This window comes from Lacerta agilis, chromosome 16 (assembly GCF_009819535.1).
Source record: "Lacerta agilis isolate rLacAgi1 chromosome 16, rLacAgi1.pri, whole genome shotgun sequence".
Lineage (NCBI taxonomy): Eukaryota > Metazoa > Chordata > Lepidosauria > Squamata > Lacertidae > Lacerta > Lacerta agilis.
The window spans coordinates 14,628,968-14,646,871 of NC_046327.1; the positions used below are offsets into that span (position 1 = coordinate 14,628,968).

General features: G+C 43.8%; 2 protein-coding genes across 2 annotated transcripts; both read right to left on the reverse strand.

Moving 5' to 3' along the window:
• Positions 1–2,038: 2,038 nt before the first annotated feature.
• Positions 2,039–2,809, reverse strand: BAAT (bile acid-CoA:amino acid N-acyltransferase). The gene is made up of 2 exons (XM_033173792.1): positions 2,789–2,809; positions 2,039–2,497 (listed from the first exon to the last, which is right to left on the reverse strand). The coding sequence occupies exons 1-2, from the start codon at positions 2,807–2,809 to the stop codon at positions 2,039–2,041; spliced, it is 480 nt and encodes a 159-aa protein (XP_033029683.1).
• Positions 2,810–11,944: 9,135 nt separating this feature from the next.
• MRPL50 (mitochondrial ribosomal protein L50) lies at positions 11,945–14,480 on the reverse strand. Its single transcript, XM_033173691.1, has 2 exons — positions 14,307–14,480; positions 11,945–12,753 (listed from the first exon to the last, which is right to left on the reverse strand). The coding sequence occupies exons 1-2, from the start codon at positions 14,387–14,389 to the stop codon at positions 12,369–12,371; spliced, it is 468 nt and encodes a 155-aa protein (XP_033029582.1). The 5' UTR covers positions 14,390–14,480; the 3' UTR covers positions 11,945–12,368.
• Positions 14,481–17,904: the final 3,424 nt, after the last annotated feature.

Sequence of the window (17,904 nt, forward strand, 5' to 3'; positions counted from 1 at the left end):
AGTCTGGTTTATATAGGGAGAGGCATTCCTTGAGGTATCGCGGTCCTGAGCAATATTCTATAATCAAGCAGTATATTAAACAAAAAAACAAGACACCCCATTTTTTCCTTGTGACCTTCCACGATTTTGGGCTGCACTTTTTGGGGGGGGGGCATGGCACACCAAGAAACTTGTTTTGGAATGCTGCACAACATTGCTGGCCCCCAAAAAGAGGGTTGTTGGGGGCAGCAACCTTGCGTGGCACCGTTAAACATGCGTTTTTGGGCACTGTGCCCCCCAAAAGCGCTTTTTGATGGGCACAATCTAGTATGGGTCGCATAACTCACATGCGAGTATAGCCCCAAAAGATGGTGTTCTGGTTTGGGGCATGATGGGTATTGTAGTCCAGCATCTGGAGACCGAAATATCAGGAAGGCTGATCTAGTCTCAACAGGAGGACTATTTCAACTCGGGAGTGTCTGCTTACTGCCTGAGCAACCTTTTTATATATTCCTTGTGCATTCAGTGTCCGTCTGAAGATGCAGAGGTACACCAGTCATATGTGGACAGTCACCAAGTTTAGTATACTATTCCCTGCTGACTGGCCAGGCAAATGCCCCTCACAGCTAAGAGCCAAACTAGGCAGTACATACAGACACATGTCACATTGCCAGAAGCAATCTCAAGAGAAGACAGTCAGGAGCAATGGAGTAATGAAGAAAGTGGGGTTTCCTGGAGCAGCTCCTGGCTCTTGGGGTGATGTATACATCTGTACAGTGCACAGTTTCATGCTCACATGGGGGGGGGAAAGACACTCCGTTAGTGCTTGACTCCCACATTGGTCTCCAGATGTACACAATCACTACGAAAAGGCTCATTTTAGCTCAGGAATAGAGAACGTGCCCTACAGATGTTTTTGGACTCTCTTTGGGGGGGGGAGTATTTTTTAAAAATTTTATTTAGTTCATTTTCCATTTTACCAAAGACCAACAAAAAACTACAAACAACAAAAAAGTGACCAAAAACAAACATACAATTACCGCAAACATTTTACAAACAAATCGACAAGCTTAATATCTTCATACATTCAAAGAGGGGGGGAAATAGGGAAAAGGAAAGACATATACACTTACATATATTTTTCAAAGAAAAACCTAATGATTGTCCTAGCGCACAAGACTTTGTAATTTCCTAATAACTTAGGAACAGAAAAGTATTTAAACTAAAATTATTTTCTTTCCCACATCTTTTTTTTTTGTCCCAAGACTTGTGCGCCTTCGTTTCATGTCTTGACTTCCCTCTTCTTATACCCTATTTCTTCACATTATATCGTTAAAATAAATTCAATTAAACTCTGAAACTTCAATATATCATTTGCTTTATATCAACTTCTCTTAAAGCATTCCCTTTTCCATTTAATATATTTATTTATACCCACAGACATTTTTGGACTCTCAATGCCCATGAGTTCCAGCCACCTTGGCCAATGATGAGGGTCTAAACCCCTGAGCCTCTTGGGCTTGCCGATCAGAAGGTCGGCGGTTCAAATCCCCGCAACGAGGTGAGCTCCCATTGCTCTGTCCCAGCTCCTGCCAACCTAGCAGTTCGGAAGCAAGTAGATAAACAGGTACCACTGTGGCGTTTCCGTGCGCTCTGGTTTCTGTCACGGTGTTGCGTTGTGCCAGAAGCAGTTTAATCATGCTGGCCACATGACCCGGAAAGCTGTCTGCAGACAAACGCCAGCTCCCTCGGCCTGAAAGCGAGATGAGCGCCGCAACCCCATAGTCACCTTTGACTGGACTTAACCATCCAGGGGTTCTTTACCTTTTTTTTTTTACCTAGTTCAATAACCTCTGGAGGGCCAAGCCGATTTAGCTCCTGTCCTCAATAGCTTTGTGATAGTTGACCGCCTCTGCTGGACATTTGAGGACTTCTGATTTTGTAATGTATCAATTTCCTTCCTTCTAAGAACAAATCACGAAATTGGCCAAAGGGTCATCTGGTCTGACCCCCTGAATGGGTGAAGAAGGGTTAGTCCAGCTTGCGAACTAACACATTATCAGAGCCTGCTAATTTGGTTTGGTTTGAGGTGAAGGTGGAGATATTTTTGGATCTCTCTCCGTGCATGTTCTTGGGCTGCTGCATGGGCCAGGGCTTCCCTGCTCCATAACACAGTGAGAGGTAAAAAGGGAGACCGGGAATGGTAGCAGAATGGTGAGCCCGGAGGCTCCAGCAAGCATCCTGCTCCCGGATAGGAGAGAAGGGTGCAGTGTGAAGAGGGTGTTCCCTTGGGCTTTTTCCACAGGCAGGACACTGCATGCCGAGTGTGCCTCACACACTTAGATTTGTAAGGGGTAAGCGGAATGCAGAGATCCCGGTAGCAAAGCACGGATCCATTGATGACATTGGTCCCATTGATGCAAACAGTACCTGAGATCTGCGGCAGGAATACCGACATAGCCAATGCGATTTCTGCCCCTTTGCATATTGCCACTATACCAATTCCTGGTCCGCAAACCTGAAAAGTGGAAGGGGAGGGGGAGAAATCACAGAAATTGCACATGTTGAAGGAAACGATATCCAGCCTCAATGGGTTGGTGAAGGAAGAGGACGATTGCATCTTCTATGCCATGCTTTAAACCAGGGGTGGATCATTTGAGTCCCCTTCTCTACATTTCCCTTTCCATGGAAAACATCGGGCACACAACTTAGCTACAGACCCTGAGCACTAAGCTACACGGTGACATCGATAAAAACACAACCAGGGGGATGCAGGAAGGAAATGTAAGTTGGCATCTGCTATGCATACCTCAAAGTTTGATGCTGACATGATGGCTCCTCATCTGTAAGGTGTCCATTTGTTTTTACCTAGGAGGTATCCTAGGTACCCTATCTGCAATGTGAGATGGAACATGCCAGGAAGGACTGTACTACATGTTGCTTCTGCATGTTTGAACTCGACCATCTCAGTGTGGTGTAGTGGTTAAGAGCGGTAGACTCGTAATCTGGTGAACCAGGTTTGCTTCCCTGCTCATCCACATTCAGCTGCTGGGTGACCTTGGGCTAGTCACACTTCTTTGAAGTCTCTCAGCCCCACTCACCTCACAGAGTGTTTGTTGTCGGGGAGGAAGGGAAAGGAGAATGTTAGCCGCTTTGAGACTCCTTCAGGTAGTGATAAAGCGGGATAACAAATCCAAGCTCTTCTTCTTCTCTTCTTAATCCTGGCAAATAGACACTTCTTGTTGTTACAGAAATGTCCCTACTTTGTCAGTGCAGTAGTCAAAGCGCTTAATATCCTAAACAATATTAATATCCTTAAACAAATTGTTTTCCTCTTCCCTCGTCCCTTTTTTTAGATTGTAAGCCTGTGGATAGAGTGTGTCTTATTTTGATTTTATGTAAGCCGCTCTGGGAGCCTTTGGCTGAAGAGCGAGGAACAAATGCTATAAAAACAAAAAGGTATACGGCCCCAAATGTGTGAAAGGCTGCCTCCTTCCCTACAGACACTCTCAGATATTGAAGATCAGCAGGGGTAAGCAGGCATCTTGTGGTTACCACCACTCTCAGAAATGCAAGAAATGGTGGCGTGAGAGAGTCTTTTCTCTCTGGCAGACATTAAGCTGTGGAATAGTGTTTCTGTGGTAGGCTCAAAACACGCCTTTTTACCTGGAGTTTGACACTACACACACACACACACACACACACACACACACACACACAAAGACCCACTCTTCTGAATGGAAATTCTTTTAAATGGTTTTAGTATTAATTACGCATTTTATTGTTGTAACCCACCCTGGGACACTGTGGTGAAGGAAAGGCAAGCAATCCAAACACCAACAAGAACAAGAACAAGACTCGGCAGAGCAGTTACAGAGACCTAATATGTGGTGGCTGTGAAAATGGAAAACCCCATGCCGGGGATCAATAGGAAAGGAAAATAAACCTGCCAGTATCAGAATGCTGTTATACAAATCTGTGGTGTGACTGCGTTTGGAGTGCTGTGTTGACTTCTGGTTGCCTCCCATCCCAAAGGCAAGTGCTTTTTTTCCATGAAGTTGTTACAGTAAGTGCCACACTTTTTAACAACAACAACAAAAAAGAGGTGCCGGTACTGTGTACCCTTGGGTACCCCCTATGGGGGGGAGCAATGAAAAAGGCTAAGGCAGAACAGGAAACGGTTAAGAAACCAACATGGGGTGGAGAAACTCCACTAAGAGGAAAAGTTGCAGTATTTGGGACTTTTTTAGTTTATAGAACAGGTGGGAAAGGCTGGATCTAGACACTTCAAAAAAAGCATTTCAGGAAAACGCGTTGTAAACTTTATACAGTGGATGCTCGGGTTGCGAACGCAGGACACGATTCGGCGCTTCTGTGCATGCACAAAGCGCAATATAGCACCTTCGCGCATGAGCGAGCGCTGAAACCCGGAGGTAACCCGTTCTGGTACTTCCGGGTTTGGCGTGGTGCGCAACCCGAAAACGCACAACCTGAAGCACCTGTAACCTGAGGTACCGGTATGACCGTAATGGGAAATTACATTGACGGAAGATGGGACTCCACAGCACCATCTGGTGTCGCAGTGTTATAACGCATATAAAACACTTTCTTTACTAATGTAGCCAAGTCCTAAGAGGTGGCACTAGTAGTAGTTTATAAAATCATGCATATAGCATGGAGAAAGCAACTCTATTGAAGTTTTCCTTCATCGCTCATAACACTAGAACCCGTGGGCATGCAATGAAGCTGAGTGTTGGAAGATTCGGGACAGACAAAAGAAAGGACATCGCCACATACTGAGATGTATTCAAAATGTGGAACTCGGACTTCCGGTTAGGTGCCGAGTCAATGGCGGACGGGAGTCCGACGGCTCCGTCCTCCGTTAGGCGATAGGGAGCTCCGTGCCTGCGCCACGGGTCCCTTAAAGCCACGGGAAGAGCGTCCCGTGGACCGACAGCTTCGTGGGTCCCAGACGTGCTGTCTTCGCTCCCGATTTACCCTCGTAAGGGGGAGAATCGGGTGAGCGGAGCCCCAGCACGGGACTGAAGAAGCGGCTGCCTGCGGAGGATCAAAGCAGCGATCCCGCCAGACCCGAGCACCCGGCACTTCCTACATAGAAACTTCCAAAGAAACTCTGTAAGTCAAAATTTTGGATTATTTCACAAGTTTAAAGAGCACTGCTTGCAGAGGAAACTCTAAAAGGAAGCCTGTTCCCTTTGAACTGTTTGCGCGAGCTTGGTAGCGCTAAAGGATCAAAGCCGCGGCTAACGGGAAAGTTTTGCGAACTCTGCCAAACTTTTTAAAAGTGATTTAAAAGTTGTTTAAAGCTTGTTTAAAGTTCCAAAAACAGTTGATATGGCAAAAGAAGAAGCCCCTCACCCTCTGGATTAGGATTCCGGGTCAGTAGCGGGCTGGGTTATATTGTTGCCATTTTTTCTTTGTTGGTGTTCCAGTGTTACAGTGACTGTTTACCAGTGGAGATACTTTGACTCTTTTACAGCCAGATACAAGTTACTTTAAAGACTTGGTGGTTACACTGCAAGTGAGAAAACAGCTACTGGCTTGGGCTATTTAAAATAGACTCTTCTTGGCTTTAAGGAATTTACAATTCTGAAAAATCTGAACTCTTTGCCTAAAAGTTGGATTAATGGACTATTGTGGACTCCTGGCTCAGCAGCCTCTTTGTTCTCAGAAGGCTAGCTGCAGGCCACCTGGTGTTTATTTTTGGGACTGTTGGTCTTCTGCTGTGAATGTCTGAGATTGTTACTATAGCAACTGGAGTGACCTTGAGACTACAGTTACAGAGCCCACAAGGAATGGAACTTAGATCTAAAGGAACTGGCTCTGAAAAAAGGAAAGGCTCTGTTTCCTTAACTCTTCAGGAACAAATGGAGAAATTGGCTGCAAGTGTTGCAGAAATTGCAGAAGGTCTAAAAAGTGTCACCGAAGGGTTGAAGCAAACACAAGAATCGGTTAATGCTATTGGTGCATCAGTGAATACAACAGTCAACTCTGCAATAGAAAAGCTCCAAGTGGATATTAAGGCTGATATCAAAGCCTCCACCCAAACGTTAGAAAAATCGATTGGACAAATTGAGGAAAACGTAAGAAAGAACAGAGACGAAATTAATAAAATTGGGCAGGAGGTGACCACGTTAAAAAAAGACTCGGAGGAAATTAAAGTGGTCAGAGAAAAAATAAAAAAGGTGGAGGAAAAATTGGACAATTTAGATTTGGAGCAGATCGAAAATATTGGAACACGACAGAGGACTGTGGAAGAGTCTCTTGCGTTTTTGCAACTACATCAGAGAGAAGGAAACCTAAGAATAAGGGGTCTTCCAGAATTGGAGGGGGAAGACCTGAAAGCTTATATTGTGAAACTATTCTCGACTTTTTGGGAGTTGGAAGAGGTAAACGTCTCAGCACGCATAGTGAAGGCCTTCAGATTTGGACCAAGAGGTTCCAGAGGAAAGAAAAGCACTAAAACAGTCAGTGACTGTTTGATTGTGCTACACGATAGGCACGACAGAGACTATTTTCTGGACTTACACTATAGAAACAACCTGGTGGTACAGCAGAATAAAGTAATTTTTTACAAGGACATCCCCAGATTCTTTTTAGATAAAAGAGCTCCTTACAACGACCTGGTGACGGAGCTAAGAAGAAGAAAAATCTCCTTCAGTTGGGAATTTCCAGAAGGCCTGGCATTTACGTTTGAAGGAAAAAAGATAAGAATAAGGTCCTTGGCGGATAAGCAAAAGTTCCTGGACAAGCATCTGGAACATTTCAAAGGAACTCCATTGGATCCAGCACAGCTCTACAAGTTTCCAGAAGTATTCCCACCACCGCCGGGACCACCAGGACCAAGCCAAGATCCAGAACAAGATAAGAAAGGACAGGCAACTGGAGGAGAGGAATAAACAAAGAAATGGCGCTCAAGTTAATGACTTGGAATGTTCGGGGATTAAACCAGAGACCAAAGAGACGCAGAGTGTTTTACAGCATAGAAAAGAAGAATTTGGACATAATATGTCTACAGGAAACCCACATAGTTCGGCGTCACAGAAGATTGCTACAGAACAAAAAATTAGGCCAAGAATTCATATCATCGGACAAGGTCAAGAAGAGAGGAGTAGTGATTTACGCAAAGGAGAAATATAGCCCAAGACAGCTATTTAAAGATGAAGAAGGGAGATACATCGCAATTGAAATTAATGTACAAGGCGAAAAAATTTTAATCCTGGGACTCTATGCACCAAATGATGGAAAGTCGATTTTTTACAAAAAAATCCATGACTTGCTGTTGGATTATTTGGACTATAAGGTAGTTTGCCTTGGAGATTTTAATGGGGCAGTTTCCACATTAATGGACAGATCTCAAAGAACAAAATTAACAAATGACGGGAAACTCCCAAAGACTTTTTTTGAAATGGTGGACAATTTGAACTTGGTAGATTCTTGGAGATTAAAAAATCCCACAGAAACAGAGGCAACGTACTTCAGTGAATCTCAGCAGTCATGGTCTAGGATAGATTACATCTGGATCTCGAATGAATTGGCTCCAAAATTACAAAAAGCAGAAATCGGTCCTAAAACGCTTTCAGACCACAATCCGGTACAGGTAAACCTAAAAATGATTTCCAAGGATTCTTTCAGATGGAGAATGGATGATGCATTGATGAGAGATACCAAGCTAGTAGAAAGAGCGGCGAAAAAGATGAAAGAATATTTTCAAATCAATTGGAACTCAGATGTGGAGAAAAGGATTGCCTGGGATGCAAGTAAGGCAGTAATGAGAGGATTCCTCATTAGTGAAAAGGCAAAAAAGAAGAAACAACAAAGTGCAGAGATGGAGAGATTGTTGAAATTAATCAAAGAAAAGGAAAAAGAACTAAGAGGACATCCTAGATGTGTTAAAATTCAAAAAGAAATCAAATACTTGCAATCCCAATACGCTAATATTATGAATCAAGATATCGAATGGAAAGTGAAAACGATGAAACAAAGAACATTTGAATCTGCAAATAAATGTGGAAAACTACTAGCTTGGCAATTAAAGAAAAGACAAAAGGCAAATGTCATCAGTAAATTGGTAGTAAATGGAAAAAATGTAGAGAAACCGGAGGAAATCAGATGGTGTTTCCAGAGATTCTATAAACAACTGTACAAGGAGGAGAAGATAGATGACGCAGAGATAGACCGATTTCTAGAGAAGAATGGACTGCAAAAGGTCCCAGAGGAAAAACTAATAACTCTCAACCACCCAATAACGACACAAGAAATAGAAGATGCAATAAATAACATGCAATTGGGGAAGGCTCCAGGACCGGATGGATTAACAGCAAAATATTACAAGACACTGAAAGACTGGCTATCACAGCCGTTAAGAGAAACTTGCAATAGAATACTAGAAGGAGATAGGGCACCAGAGACGTGGAAAGAAGCCTTTATCACACTGATTTTAAAACCAGATACTGACAAGACTCAAATGAAAAATTATCGTCCAATATCCCTTTTGAATGTGGATTATAAAATCTTTGCAAATGTTTTGGCTACAAGGTTGAAAAGAGTGTTGAAAGACTATATACATAGAGACCAAGCAGGTTTCTTGCCAGGAAGGCAAATAAGTAATAATACGAGGATCATTGTGGACATTTTAGAAAAACTGGAGAGAGACATAAACACAGATGCAGCACTATTGTTTGTGGACGCAGAGAAAGCTTTTGATAAAGTATCCTGGACATTCATGAAAAAGAATTTGGAAAAGATGGGAGTTGGAGAAAAATTTTTAAATGGCATAAAGGCCATCTATACAGAACAAAGAGCAAAAGTTATTGTAAACAGTGTGATATCGGAGGAGATCGAAGTAGAGAAAGGAACAAGACAAGGGTGCCCTATCTCCCCTTTACTTTTTATTACGGTCCTGGAAGTCCTTCTGAATATGATTCGGAAAGATAAACAGACAAAAGGAATTAAAGTGGGAGAGAAGGAATACAAATTACGTGCCTTCGCGGACGATCTGATGCTATCCCTGCAAGAACCAGAAGGCAGTGTCCCCAGAGCCTTGGAATTAATTGAACAATTCGGACTTGTAGCTGGCTTTAAACTAAATAAGCAGAAAACCAAAGTTCTAGGTAAAAATATGAGTGCAGAACAGATCCAAAGAATTCAAGAAGCCACAGGCCTTAATTTTGTCAAATCCGTAAAATATCTAGGTATCAATCTCACAAGTAAGAATTTGAACCTGTATAAGGACAATTATGAAAAACTGTGGATGGAGATAAAAAAAGACATGGAGATTTGGACAAGACTCAAACTGTCGTTGATGGGAAGAATAGCAGTGGTCAAAATGAATGTCCTACCAAGGATGCTGTTTTTATTCCAAGCCATACCAATTTTGGACAAATTAGACTGTTTCAAAAAATGGCAAAAGGACCTATCGAAATTTATATGGCAGGGCAAAAAGCCAAGAATAAAATTTAAGATTTTAACAGACTCTAAAGACAGAGGAGGCTTTGCCCTGCCGGACTTAAGGCTTTATTTTGAAGCTGCGGCCTTTTGCTGGTTAAAGGATTGGTTTAAATTAGAGAACGTGGATGTGTTGGACTTGGAGGGACACGATAATATGTTTGGTTGGCATGCATACCTTTGGTATGACAAGGCTAAAATCCACAGAACTTTTAAGTCTCATATTGTGAGAAAATCCCTATATCAGGTTTGGACTAGATATAAAGACTTGTTTGAGAGAAAGACTCCTAGATGGATCTCTCCAGTGGAGGCCAAGGCATATAAGAGACCGAATATGTCTGCAAACTGGTTAAGATATATGGACATATTGCAGCAGGAAGGGGACTCCTTTAAGCTAAAAAGCTATGATCAAGTAAAAAGTCAGGTCCCCGACTGGCTGCACTACTATCAGGTTTATGAAACATTTAAAATGGACAAAAAAATTGGTTTTCAAGTAGAAAAATCAAAACTGGAGACAGAACTGATAGAATCGAACTTTAAAAACCTTTCCAAAATGTATAATCTTTTGCTAGAGTGGCATACAAAAGATGAACTGGTTAAATCGTCAATGATAGATTGGGCAAAAGATCTCGGACATAATATTATGATGGATGACTGGGAGAGATTGTGGCAAAAAGGTATCAAATTTACTGCTTGTCATGGTTTAAGAGAGAATATAATGAAAATGGTTTATAGATGGTACTTGACACCAGTTAAGATCGCTAAGATGAATACCAAAATGTCAGATGTATGTTGGAAGTGTAAACATGCGAAGGGTACCTTTTTTCATATGTGGTGGTTGTGCCCAGTGGTTAGTGCCTTCTGGGACAAGATTTATAATGAGCTTAAGAAGGTAATGAAAGTTACCTTTTGTAAGAAACCAGAGGCATTTCTCCTGAGCATAACCAATGAAGAGATACCCAGTCAGGATAGAGTGTTTTTTATGTATGCCACAACAGCAGCTAGAATTTTATTGGCAAGAACGTGGAAAGGTGAAGAGATACCAACGGTGGAGGAATGGCAGATGAAGATGATGGAATATATGGAACTCGCTGAACTGACCGTCAGAATCCGAGACCAGAGGGAGGGGAAGGCGTCGCAGGAGTGGAAAAAATTCAAAGACTATTTGGTTAAATCAGTTAAATTGAATATTTGAGCAGAATTAAACAGAACATCGGCTTTGGTAGATATGTGTTAGATATGAATGGTAAGGGGAATTGTTGTTATGTGAAAGATGCATATGTCAAAATATGTTAAGATAGGCTGTTAAGATAAGATATATAGTGATTGAGATATTTGACTAAGTGAAAGTTAAGTATATTAAAATTTGGGTAAAAGTGAATTGAATAATATATAAAGCTACCTTGAAGAAGTATATGTTTTTTGAAGACAGTGGAGGGAACGGGGGAAGTCCCCAAACAGAGAAGTTAGAAACAAGAAATATTCAAAGAAAGATATTGGTTAAGGTTTGTATATGTCATTTTTAAGTTTTTATTGTTGTTATTGTTTTCAATGTTGATTATGTTTATTGTTTATTGCTGATTATGTTCAATGTTTATTGTGTTTTTTATTGTTGTTTATGCTATGTGTTGTTGTTATATTTTGTTCTCTTTTTTTTTATTGGAAAATAATAAAATCTTATAAAAACAAAAAAAAACAAAATGTGGAACTCGCTCCCACAGGGAGGCAGTGGCGGTCACCCACTTGAATGCCTTTAGACAAGAGGGTTAGACAAATTCTGTCAATGGATACTAGTCATTGATGGAGGTCCCAAAAATCTTTAGAACCTATTTTCATGTCTGCAACTACGGCGGCCAGATTTCGAGTAGCAAAAAAGTGGAAGGGTGAATCCATTCCCACAAAGCTTGATTGGCAGGTGAAGATGATAAGAGTATTTAGAACTTGTGGGAGAATAAGAGGAAACTCAAACCAGAGTGCGTGTAAAGAGTGGGCAATTTTTTTAAAGAATACTTAAAACAATATTGTGGAAATGTAAACCTTCTGACAGGTCTAGATTGAATCTTGATTTCAGAAATGTAATAGATCAGGGGTCCCCAAACTAAGGTAACCCTCGGGATCCCTTCCGACTCTAAGATCCTATGATTCTCATACCTCACTTTCCAAGAACCAGGAGTGCTAAAAAAATATCAATCCCCAAACCTTGTACCTATATGAGAACTCCAGATCCATGTCAAGGATACTGCCTCAATTTCTAACTGGATATATGCATAGAGTGGCCTATGTGAAAAGTGTACCTGTGAACTGAGGTGTATTCAAACCACGTCCAGTCACCACAAAACGATAAAATAGATAACTCTTGAGTAACTCATGCATACTTCCCACATTAGATGGAGACAACCAGTTTTAAGGCTGCATATTCCTCAGGAAAGCTGCACCCACACAGAGCAAATGGCAGTCGCCCAAAATGTTGCTGAGCAGTTACACACACACACACATATATATGGAGACTGGTTGCGACAATTTTATTTTCTTACCAACTATTTCCATCACTTTCTTCATTGCCTGTCTTTCCTGATTATTTTTAATCAAGATACTGACACACAAAATTATGTGGACAAAATGGCTTGCCATGCACAACTGCTTGCTGATATCTATTTCACCTCTTCGCTTTCAAACAAGACAAGGTTACCAACTGAAAGAGAGATGGGGGTCCACTGTTTACCATTTACTTCAACAGTGACCAGCCTCATGCTTGAACATCTCTCTCACCAAGTCACTATTGCAACTGAACATTTGTAAAGAGGAAGTAAACGGCTCTGGAAATGTGGTAAAAATAAAAACAAAATCCTATCTGTGCCTACGGTGATGCTGCTATACAGATAAGAGTTCGGAACGGTGTTTTCATCCTGTTTCTCCACAGCTCAGTACTGCCAGAAGATCTTCAGGTTCGAGGGCAGCTGCTGCGTGCTTAACTCATCAAACTTTGATATGTCTTTCACAGGCGTGCTGTAGAAAGCCAAGACATCTCTGGCGCTCTTCATTTGGTGGAGCTGGGAATTAGGGACAGCACGGCCTAGATCTGTCGCCAGCTGTGCCAACAGAATATATTTTAAACGACTATCTCCCAATGGTGCCTCTTGCCAGTCCTTGGAGACCGAGGATCCAAATATCTCTTTAATGCGAGACTCTAGGAGAGACTGGAGATCCTCAGGAGGAAGGTATTTTTTGCTTCGCGGTGGAGGACAAACCAGAGCTGGCTCCTCTTTCACTGGCTCTGCTGCTTCTGGGTCTCCTTCCGTCTTCTTGCTGAAAGGAGGCAGAAGACTGCTTCTTAACAGAGTGCTAAATATTTATATCTTGTCATCTACGAACAAGGGGTTTACGTAATAGCCTGAAATCCCTGCACACACCAGCCTTATTACGAATATGGGACTCTTCTCAGCTTAAGAACGACCAACTGCATATGCCAGGACTCCCATGTCCAGTTCTTAAGAGTCTGGGTTACACTAAAACACCTCTGTCTAGGTAGGGACATCTTTGGGAGAAGAAAAGGCTAAGGAGTAAACCCTACACAAATCCAGGGTGGAATCCCTAAGGTGATTGGATGGCGCCTAGTACAGTATGTCTCCTTCTAGCAACTACTGCAGCCAAGCTAGGGCCAAACGTATTGTTCTGGTTTCCTTTGGACCACATCATCAAGGCCGAAAGGAGGGTCTTGTTGTCTGGGCAGCCCAGGACCCCCATACACACTGCCCAGGCAGAGAGGCAGTGTCTCCATTGTCTCTTGAGACAGACAAATGCCAACAGTAGTTTAGGTAGGGGTTGAGAGCAGACCCCCCACGTATCGCTATTTGATCCCAGAATGGCCTGCTTTTCCTTAAAGGTAAAGGGACCCCGGACCATTAGGTCATCACAGACGACTCTGGGGTTGCGGCGCTCATCTTGCTTTACTGGCCGAGGGAGCCGGCGTACAGCTTCCAGGTCATGTGGCCAGCATGACTAAGCCGCTTCTGGCGAACCAGAGCAACGCACGGAAACACCGTTTACCTTCCCGCCGGAGTGGTACCTATTTATCTACTTGCACTCTGACATGCTTTCAAACTGCTAGGTTGGCAGGAGCAGGGACCCAGCAACGGGAGCTCACCCCATCACGGGGATTTGAACCCCCGACCTTCTGATCGGCAAGCCCTAGGCTCTGTGGTTTAACACACAGCGCCACCCGCGTCCCTTAGGGGATCCCTATTTTTAACAGAGAAATGTTAGGAGGATGTGGAGTTATGCGACCCCTGAGCCAAGGAGATAAGTAACTATAAAACCTTTAGAAGGCATCTGAAGGCAGTTCTGTATAGGGAAATTTTCTAATATTTTATTCTGTTTTTATGTATGCTGGAAGCCGCCCGGAGTGGCTAGGGCTACCCTTTCGGATGGGCTGAGTGAAAATAATAACCTTATTAACATTATGCAATAGGAGGACGTTCCTATTTTTATCGGAGAAATGACGGGAGGGCATGCGATACGTTTCCTCCCCATGTGCAATCCCAAACTGCTCAAGCTTCCCATTACTGTATTAACATTGCTTTTAAAACCCACTTTTAAGCCTTCGGGTTCACAAAGGCGCGGAGACAAGAAACTGGGGGGCAACTGCCCATTGGGCTGAACCAAAATAACTGAAACAGGCACTTAATCGAATGCAAGAAGCCTGAAAGCCGGTTAAAGGAAACCCCGAGTTAGAATCATAGAATTGTTTGGAATGGGATCCCGGGGTCATCTAGTCCAACCCCCTGGAACCCCTGCGTGGGCTCGAAACCCCCATCCCTCCCGAGTGGAGCCTCTCTTGCCTCCTGCGCCAACTACCTCACCTCACTCCTCCCCACAGCGTTCTGCGTGAAGGGACCCCGACGACCCGCCTGAAGACCCGCAGGGCACCCGCGGAAGCCGCCATTTCGGAACACGCTCGGAGAACACCGCCCTCCTGAGGGCAATTGAAGCCAAACGGAAGCCGGGAAAGGGAGGGCGAACTTCCCGGAGCCCGCTGCATCATGGGATGAGGAGGGTTTACTTTCCCTCCCGCCTCTCATTCGCGAGTCGCTGCCACGCTGGGGCTTGTGGGATTTGTAGTTTGAGGCATGGAGGGAGGTGTCAAGTAGGGCTCGTGTGATTGGCAGGGCTGGCTCTGGTTGCCGCAGCAACCGGATAAATAGCCTATGGAGGTAGAAAAATAACACTACCACAGGCCGCATAGCTACTTCCGGTCACGAATGGAACGTCTTTTCCACCCTAACTTCCAACGCGAAAGCGCAAAGGCTTTTCGCTGAGAGAGAGAGAGACCAAGGCTACGGGGATGGTTTTTTTCCTACCGGAAAGATACGATGCGTGCTACGCTACCCTTTTTCTCTACCTCTATGGGATAGATCCAGTTACGTTTAGGCCTGTTTAGGATGCAGCAGGATTTTCAGCTTCCGGTGCTGGCATGTTCTTGCCACGCAAATGGCGGCTTTCAATGGATTCAGGGCTTTGAGGGCTTTGAGGAGGAGGTTGGATGGTGGCTGAGTGCGAAGATTCGTCGTTTGCCCTGTTGCCTTGCTTCAAGTCGGGAAGGACCTCGATATCCAGTCACTTTAGGCTTCAGCCCTGGCATGTGGCATGGCTCGCTGGCTTGAGCCATCTGAAGTACTGCACTGCTAGTAATTGCTTGCCTGCATGCAGGCCGGAGGAAGGCATGTTACTCATTGCTGGAGCACATCAATGGCAAAACACAGCCAAAAATGCCAGCACCAAAAGCTCAGAGCCTTTGCATACCCTCCAGCATTTCTTCGATGAAAATAGGGATGTCCTAAGGAAAAGCAGGACATTTCGGGATCAAATCATAAACTGGGATGGCCTCTGTAAACTGTCCCTAGAAAATAAGGACGCTTGGAGGGTCTGCTGTTGTGGTCTCCCCACCACCAGTAAGGTGAATAAAAATGAGAAATGCATATTGCCCATCCTCAGCTAATCAGATTGGCTATGGATGGGATTTCTCCCACTCCACTCATCAAAATAATTGATCTGATGCTAGGATTTGCCTGTTTCAGCACTGTGCCTACTTTAAAAAATAAATAAATCTGTTGCCACCAAAATCTGTAGGGGGCTAGGGAACAGAGGCAGATCAGTCCTGCTGAACTGAGGGTTAGGCACAATGGTGTGGTAGCTGGGATAGCTTAATCAGTAGAGCCTAAGGCTATTAATCTCAGGGTTTTACATTTAGTTTTTTTTTTTTTTTTATAAGAATTTATTGACCTTTTTCTTATAACAACATATACCCACACCCACACCTACAATTAAACAAATACAAAACAAATACATTAATAAAACAAATACAAACAGTGTCAAGTTTTCTTGTTGCATCTTTTCTTTAAAAAGAAAATTTCTATTTCCATATCTTGACCATTGACTTCCCCTGCCCTTTCTCCTTCGAGTTCATATCCTTAATCTATTTTATAACCATTTCTCCTGAAATTCAAATTCAATTATATAATTACACACAATTATATATTCAACATTTAACTAACAATGCATCATCGTAGTAATATCTCATCATAATTCTTCTTCCATTGAAATCTTCACCAATCATTTATATCATATCTATCTCTTCTATCCTTTAAACTGCTGCTAATAACATAGTAACTCAAAATATCTCCTTTCATATTCAAACAAAAAATAAAACAGAAAGATTGTTGACAGTATTCACCCTCCGATTTCAAAATTCCATGACAGGCTACTTCAAATTTTACTTGGTGTTTCACCCCACACCCCCTCTGTCCATTATTCTTCTCCTGGTGGCCTCAATACTGAATTTCCCTGTGGCTTCCCTCTCCAAGCGTCCACAGATCCAGGCACAGTCCAAAGCTCTCCTTGCCACGAGCTCCAGGATGTCCATCTCGTCGTCTCTCAGCTTCTCCGGTTCTTTGTAGCATTCCTTTTCTTCTTGTAAAAACCATAATTCTCTGTCCCTGGCCCCCGAGCTCACACCTCGGGGACTGGATATAACAAATCTTACCGTCGCCTTGGGACTGCCACCCCCAAAAGGCGAGTTTCTTCTCCGAAGTAGCTCACTCATTTCTCTCCATCTTCCCAGACATCCTCTCAGCTCTTTGGCAAGACTTTCTTCCAAAGTGTTAAAAGTTTTAAAAGCCTCCTCTGTGGGCAATTGGTTCTCTTTCAGACCCCCACACAAGACTTTGACTTTCCTGTACAGCAGTTCCACCTTCAAAGCAGTGAGCCTCTGTTCGTCCGTTAGTCCAGAGTTCAGTACCAGTTCAAGGACGAAGCCCAGCATACTGGTAGAGGGGGAGGAAGTGGGTATCAAATTTCTACTCCTGCCTCTCTGTTCATCGCCATTTTCCTAAACTGGAGCGCAGATACCACAACTTTAAATGGAGATATTTTCCACTAATTTACTTCCCAAGAAAAAAGTTTGCCAGTCTCATGTATCAATTTTAAGCACATTGTAGCAGTCCTGTAGCAGCAGTTGCTCAAATTGGTTAGCTTCTTTAACTCGAAGGGAAGAAGGCAGGCTGCCTTTCTCCTTCCCCCCGGATCGTTCCAAAAGCTCGATTTCTGGTCAAATTAGTTACTCACGACCACCGGGTTCCTTTGGCTCCATTCTTCAAAGGTAGAACTAAGACGCTCACCGCGGGCTTTGTCGCCGCATTTGCATCCCGGTTGGGGCATATCCCCGTAAGCCCGGCTCCGTTGTCCCTTCACCCCCACTCCCCCTTTACAGGGGGGGCAAGGGAAGGGTTCGGAGCCTCCGTGGGCGCAGCCGGGGAGCCCAGGGTGCGGGACGCTCTTCCCGCACCCCAACCGGAGCCCCGCTTTGCGGTTGCGGGGCTCCTAACCCCCGGGATGGATCGGGCGCCTCGCAGCCGAAGCAGCCCCGACCACCCGCTATGGCGTCGCTATTAATCTCAGGGTTTTAATTAAGGCTATTAATCTCAGGGTTTTACATTTAGGCCCCATGTTGGACAAAAGATTCCTGCGTTGCAGAGGGCTGGACTAGATGACCCTTGTGGTCCCTTCCAACTCTTATGAATCTATGAGAAGACAAGAATATAGTTTCAAATCCCTTTGAAGCTCATCAGGTGGCCAGTCATTATATCTGAAAGGGTTGTTGTGAGAATAAGATGAAGATGTAAAGGACATGTAAAGGACCCCTGGACGGTTAAGTCCAGTCAAAGGCGACTATGGGGTTGCAGTGCTTATCTTGCCTTTGGGATCATGTGGCCAGCATGACTAAACCACTTCTGGCACAACGGGACACCGTGACGGAAGCCAGAGCGCACGGAAACACCGTTTACCTTCCCACCACAGTGGTACCTATTCATCTACTTGCACTGGTATGCTTTCGAACTGCTAGGTTGGCAGAAGCTGGGAAAGAGCAATGGGAGCTCACTCCGTCATGGGGATTTGAACTGT

What these genes read in the sequence shown, in the direction of transcription:
- MRPL50 (XM_033173691.1), bottom strand. Translation starts at nt 14,389, where the DNA reads ATGGCGGCTTCCGCGGGTGCCCTGCGGGTCTTCAGGCGGGTCGTCGGG. An exon ending in ACGCTGTGGGGAGGAGTGAG is followed by an intron (nt 12,754 to 14,306) that starts GTGAGGTAGTTG and finishes GCCTCCTTTCAG; the next exon opens with CAAGAAGACGGAAGGAGACC.
- BAAT (XM_033173792.1), bottom strand. Translation starts at nt 2,809, where the DNA reads ATGTCAGCATCAAACTTTGAG. An exon ending in TGTCAGCATCAAACTTTGAG is followed by an intron (nt 2,498 to 2,788) that starts GTATGCATAGCA and finishes TCCACTTTTCAG; the next exon opens with GTTTGCGGACCAGGAATTGG.